The 6,893-nt window shown below is 35.5% G+C and overlaps 1 protein-coding gene across 1 annotated transcript in view; it reads right to left on the bottom strand.

The window, feature by feature from the left end:
• Nucleotides 1-2,419: 2,419 nt before the first annotated feature.
• The window catches only part of MTPN (myotrophin), a 46,105-nt gene continuing 41,631 nt past the window's right edge, over nucleotides 2,420-6,893 (bottom strand). Inside the window, exon 4 of the mRNA XM_075755762.1 lies at nucleotides 2,420-5,654. Coding sequence (XP_075611877.1) covers nucleotides 5,568-5,654 — 87 coding nt within the window. The 3' untranslated portion in view covers nucleotides 2,420-5,567. The remainder of the gene's footprint in view (nucleotides 5,655-6,893) is intronic.

The following is a 6,893-nucleotide window of genomic DNA, read 5'->3' as shown; positions in this document are numbered from 1 at the left end:
GTAAAGTTACAGCTTTATGCAAGAGGACAATGAAAGAAAACCAAAAAGCACTCTTGTTTTAGGACACTTCCTAAAGCACATAAAAAAGCCACCAAAATAAAATATGGACAAATAACAAGAATAAACTTTGGGAAAGACTTTCAGAAGGTAACATTACAATTTATTTGCTCTTTCTAGAGGGCTACCATGTTATGATGGCCTTAGCTCATCCAGTATGACAAATTACTGTTTAACAGCCTTTAACAATGGCAGCTATCCTCACTCTCTGCATGCCAAGAGATAGATACTGGCAGGTCTTCTGCACTGCAGAAACTGAATTAGGCAATAACAACCCCATTCAGAAATCTGCGTTTATCTTAGCCCTAATTAAACACCTACATCTGCCCTGCACCTTAGTGGATTAGGAGACACTACAAAAATCCAGGACATCATGATGCTCTCCCAAGGGTATCACCACTCTAAAAAGAAACCAAGCTGACTCATTACACAGGGACATGCAAATTCTGATCTGGTTTGTTGGCTACACTGGTAAGTTGAAAAAAAAAAAAAAAAGGTGTATTAAAAAAAAGTATAACTTCATTTCCATGGAAAGCTGCACACTTTTCAAGATTTCCCACCTCCAAACACTTTTGAGGCAAAGTAGTTACATGTTGATTCAGACTAGAAAATGGTTTATTTCACTTTGAAACAAAAGCTTTGGTGAAGAAACTGAAGTTTCTTCTGAACATACTGAGGAATTACTTTCAGTTAGAAGAAAGTGACAAGAAACACATATGAAGGAATATTTCCAAGGTAAATAATTTTATATATATAGACCAAACTTGAGTTTTTTGTAGGTCAAGAAGTTATTTTTGAGACTGAGTTTTAGATCCTTCAAATTTATGCTCAGCTTGAGACAACTAAAAGAAACTTTCCTTTAATTAATTGTAAGTTTGATAAACCAATTGAGACATAGGCTACTGCAGTTTCAGCACACAGTCTTGCCTCTCAGCTTTAATGGCCATGAGATGAACTTCAGTGCATGAAAAGGAAGGGTTCTATTCACAATTTTGAAGTACTGCAAAATGAAGATACATTTGTGGAAAACAGGAACTCACTGAAAAGTACAAACAAATCCTGTATTTTGTAGCGGTCTGAAGTATTCCTGAAAAGAGACACATTCAGGATACAGGAGAATGGAGATGTACACACAGGTGCTTTCCAAATGCAATTTGAAGAGTGAAGAATCAAGAGATTCCAGGACTTCTGTTTGAAGGAAGGCTCTCCAAATTAACATTAGATCACAATAGCAAGCAATGGTATCTAAATGCAACTTTTCTTAATTTAAAATTACTAGAAACATTGCTTTGACTGCTAAAGCAGGGAGAGAGGAGCACTGCTCCTAGGAAAAATGCTCATTCACTTCCTGAGCAGGCAAACTCAATATGCTTTTGAAGCCTTTCAAGGCACTGCATGAAACAAAGCGCTTGCTGAACAACACACCTAGTAAGTTTATGGCATATCTTAGTGAAAGCTGTTCCAAGATGTCAGATAAGTAGAACAAAAGTATTTTGAGGAGAGCTTTGACAATATACTTTTCTCAAAGAAACAATCAAGTGATCCAATTGGAAAAAAAAATGCTTTCTTGGGCCAACTTCCTTTTGGAACGGAGCTGAGAAATCCATTTGTTCCAAAATATCAGCCATAAAAAAATATTAGGAAAAGTGTTTACATGTATAGATGAATTCGGTTAGCCAGGCACTGAGGAATGTGAGTGAAACGTCTGTGTTCTGAACCTCAGCTAGTATTTACTCCTACAGAAAAGCTGTCCATTAAAAAAAACAAAACAAAACAAAAGCCCTGTAAGATGAACACAGGAACTGAAGCACACACATCAATTTGCACTAGTGATCACACTGTTTGAACTGCTTTGGTATTAATGATGAACATATCCATCTTTTTTTCCAATATTTGACTAAAAGGTTGTGCATACAGCATTAGAAGTCCATGCTTTCAAAGTTTAGCTCAGAAAACCAGACAAATTTAGTTTCTTTTGAAATATTTTTCCATATTAATAGTTTTCCCACTTTGCCACAACACCTTGCTGTACTTTTTCTTTAAAAGTGTTCTACAAACTGTCTCTTAGAATTTAACATGAATAAGAGATCTTCAACATTATGTATTACCATTTGAGCAGGAAATGCAGACTACAAGACCAGAGAATTAATCAAAACCTCTTTTAAATGATGTAATTAAAAACCCCCAACTTAATATATTTAGTTCTCAAAGCAGATTCCATTCCACATTTAAGTCTTATAAGTACCTAAATATTTCAATCACTGTACATTTGAACTGGAGCTTAGATGCCTTCCAGGCAAATAAAAAGTTGTAGCTAGAGATTAATAAGACACAGGAGCAGAAAGGGAAATAAACCTCCACATTCTCATATCGCACAATTCAAGTTTATTCCATTCATTCTTGCAACACAAACTTAAAAATACAGTATCATTTAGCATTCTGATGTCTATGAGGCATGATAATGATGAACCCAACTGTGTCAAAACAGTTAACAATTGTGAAAAGAGGAAGTCAAATATCAAAATGCACAGAGCACTAATTTTCTTCCATCACTGCGTAGAAAGATGATTGTTTATCCATTTACAAAATATAATTAAGACAAGTTAATTTTGAAATTTTGCATGCAACATTGCAATTGCTTGACCTAGGACACTCCATTCTTACCAGCCTCTTCTACAAATAATTCAATGTTATGTTCAAGGATAAAGTTCCATTGTACTCCTCCTCCCACTTGCTCCCCCTTAAGAAAAAGGAGCAGAGGGTACACTTAAGGTTATAACTTATTCAACACAGATTTCAAAGGAAAAGGTTTAAGAACAGAGTGGAATGCCAGTCTGACAAAGTATTTAAATTCTGTTTATAGAATGTAAATTAATTTACAGTTTGGTGTTTTTATCTAGTTAGGACCTACTCAAAAGATACAGACAGCCACCCATTATTTTTTTCACAATAGAGCTCACAAGAAGGGAACAAATGAACAAGCCCAGTTCCTAGACAATTACAAAAGCTTAAGTTTTTATTACCACTTTTTTTTTTTTTTAATACTGGGCAAAATGATCAATCACCTCTTACGTAGTGCAAAAAGCAAAAAAAAGTATTTCTTTGAGCCAAACGTTAAATCACATCTTTTACCTATCTCAAAAGGCAGCTTGGGTATATATTACAGCCAAATTTACACTAGTCTCACTGAAGTTTGCATTTTCCCCCCCCTCAAGTGAAGTAAGAAAAAAATAAGGTGTCCACATAATTGTAGAAAAAGGGAGGCAAAATTGCCTCAGCAAATCACCACAGGAGTTAGTACAAAGATGATGTTTCTTTACTATGATAATGCTCACTTAAATGAGAGTTGAAAGGAAGGGCAGGAAAGAATACAGAGAAAAAAGAGAAAAACATCCAGTAACACTATGGCCAGACAACTTGAGGCTAATCACCGCAAAAAACTTGAATAATCAAGTTTTCCACATAAAAACAGATCGCAGTTTTCTAGAGTAGTATTTTAACAGCTAAGTATTTAGTAGCATAATATGGAGGCAAATTTATGCCAAAGATGGTTACTTTCATAGCTGAATAGTTAAACCTATAGTCTGTGTTCACACTATCACAATGACATGACAATCCAACGCTGATCAGAGATAAGATTAAAGAGTGCTCTTTAAATAGTCACAAAAAGCACTGTTCACCAGACATGCTTGTTCTTTTATCAGCAGCTCACTAACTGATTTCCAACCCTTCTGCTCTTCCTTGCCACCCGTCTCCAAGAAGCAAAGAGTAATTGCACTGCACAGTTTATGGCCAGAGTTGATTGTTTTCTCCATTGCTTTTATTATGGGATGTCTACATGTAAATCAGTATCTGCTCTCTTTTTACAGTCTAAATGCAAGGCTTTTTATAGCTGAGACATTCAATTGTAATATGCAACATGATTCAAGTAAAACTAAGTCTCCATTAAATAAGAGTGGTAGTCACAAGTCTACTTCTACATATCCTCTCAATTTCAGCAGTGATACCAAAATAATATCGGCTACTTTTGTTTAAGAATTCAGCATGAGACATTATATACATTTCTTTTCTGTACTGTGTATCTTATCAGAAAGTTTGAAAACTGTATTCCAAAAAAGAGGAAGATGTATAGTTTATGGTACACACTTTTCTGTTATAAAACCTGTCATTCAGTTTTGGGCAAATCAGCAGTTTACTGAAATTTTTCAAGATGAAAGACAGAAGCTCAGACATTTCTGAGGACCATAAGATGTGACAAGAATCCCTACATCATTATTAAATACCTTCCCATGAATTATCAAGGCTGTCATAGTACTGTCATACCTCCTGGTATCTAAGAGTCAATGGTTAATGTGGTGTGGTTGCACTGGTAACTTTCAGAACAAGCCCCATGCCTTAATGAAATTTAAGAGGTTCATTCAGCCAACAACAAAACACCAATTCAAAGATAAGCATGATATGCACAATTAGAAGTTGTTTTTTTCCTCCAGTAGTTAGAGCAAGTTAAGACTTCTACTTGTACATTTTCTGTTCCTAACACCTGAACTTAGAAAGCTTACGTGTATTTTACAAGTTTACCAGAAAAGTTTACCAACAATATTCACCCAATAGGAATGTCTAAATAATTACTGTTCATTTTCCACATTTGACTTGATTATCTTTCTGTACCAAACAGCCTTTAGCTTTTTCAAGTGTCTATAAATTTTATACTGACATGGTGAGTAAAGAAATTTCATCTCACAATCCTTTTGGAAATAACTACAGTGACATTTTTGAACTTTCCCAAAAACAATTGCTTAAAACATCTGTTCTGGACTAGAACAAACATGGAAAAGAAAAACCTCAAATTCAAGCATCCAAAAGTACCTTTGCAGATACTCTGGAGTGTAACACCACTATGCCTCAACCGATCTTTCCTGGTTTACTCAAGAGTCAGAAAAACATTAGTGTGACATCCAATTAGTCAATATAAAGAACAGCTCCAATAACTAGTATCAAAAGTCCTCAAAACTGCAACGTAAGCTTTAGGCAGAAGAAGAATAAAGCTACTCACTCAGAGAGAAGAGAGAAAAGCAACCCAGCCACCTACATTACTACACTTCAGATTATGGCAGACACTAATAGCATGGGCCTATTGTCTCCTTCACAATTAGTTTCAGGTACATAGCACAATATTTCCATCTAAAAGATGCTTTCAACAAAAATCTTAGTACTAACCTAGGAAGTTTACAAGCCAAAAATTCAAGATCATGGTCTGTCTTCCTTCTTCTGTTTTCACTAGAAATGGGAAGAGATTGTGCACTGAAAAGAAGTCCTAGAGGGACACTGTTCATAACAGTTTTCAACCCTCTCCAAACAGATTATCTTTGATACGAGCCCCTAACTAGTCTGAATCAAAGAATTTCCCTCCCCCCAAAGTATTTAGCTGAAGAAGCTGGAAGATGCAAAGAGTGACAGACAGGCAGCAGTGTGAGGCCACAGGAGAGACATTTAAGACATCAGTCCATCCGTCACTGAAGAAGAGTTTTGATTGCCTGGTTGTCAGTGGCTTCAAAGGCAGTTAGTCCATCTGGGCCTTTCACAGTCTTATCAGCACCCTGTAAAGACATTGAGAAGGATTGTCAACTCAGAGCCAGGCTGTATTAATATTAAATGTGTCACAAAAGTTACTTACCTTGGATAATTATATTGATTACATACGACTTTATAGTGCAGTGCATTGTTTTCATTTAGAAACCAAACAGGCAAGATTTATATAGAGAACTACTTGGCACACAGCTAATCTAATTTTAAAAATTTACTTCAGAACTAGAAAAAAAGTCACATAAGCTTTGTCACACAGCAAGTTGCAAGATCAATAAATTATCAATTAATCTTGGATAGAAACAGAAGGATTTTGTTTGTTTCCAGCAACTACTCATATGAATGCAAGAATTCAGTATAACGTACTTTATGAAATCTATGGTGCAGCAAGCTTTTTCATACGCTACATTAAACAGGTCACCTCTGGAAAAGCTTACTAACAAATCATACTATTTTCTTTCTATATCGTAAAAGACTACATCCATCTAGGATTATGCTTATCTCTCCCACTTTGAAAAAATCCCTATTGCTACAGAGAAAAAAAAGCCCAAATCATTCCAAGTCCAAAACTGATGAAGTTTGTTTTGAATAAGCTACACCTACACCTAAAAGGTAACAAAACAGAACAGGAGGATAGAGGATAACAGAAATGCACCAACTAGACAAACTGCAGAATAGTAAGGACAAACACAGCCTCAGTGCCAGAATTATGAAAGCAAAAGAGAAGCAAGGAGTGATTAACTAGTCATGTTTGTTTTAAGCACTGTGTAGTCATATACATAGAAGTGAAAAACCAGACTAAATTGTAAACAGGGTAGTTAAAGGGATAAAAGTTATTAGAGAACACAGGACTGACTACAGAGATTGAGAGATGTTTTCTGAAAATAAGTAAGATTTCAGAACACCTCCTCTTGAGAAGATATGCAAGTCTCACTTTAAAATACGTGCATTTGCTCAATCACGTGTCATGAAAACCACTGTGGGTGGCAAGAGCATTACAGAGCTTTGTCTTTAGAGTTACATATAAACTCTGTTGAATAAGCATAAATTTCTTCTCACTTACATTACAAGGAAGAAAGTGCACAGATTAATAGTAAAGGACACCCAATAGTTTAAGACCATAGTACACCTAGAATTTCAAGAGCTTCTTTACTGATAAAAGATTCTACACAAAACCCCACTAAAATTCCATACTTCATACCATGTCTGTTCCCAAGACAACACTCAGCCCATTAAATGTCCCATTGTAACTG

The sequence above is a fragment of the Balearica regulorum genome, chromosome 1, assembly GCF_011004875.1.
Source record: "Balearica regulorum gibbericeps isolate bBalReg1 chromosome 1, bBalReg1.pri, whole genome shotgun sequence".
Classification (NCBI taxonomy): domain Eukaryota; kingdom Metazoa; phylum Chordata; class Aves; order Gruiformes; family Gruidae; genus Balearica; species Balearica regulorum.
Note: the sequence above shows the minus strand (reverse complement) of the source record. Positions and strands in the feature narration are given on the sequence as shown.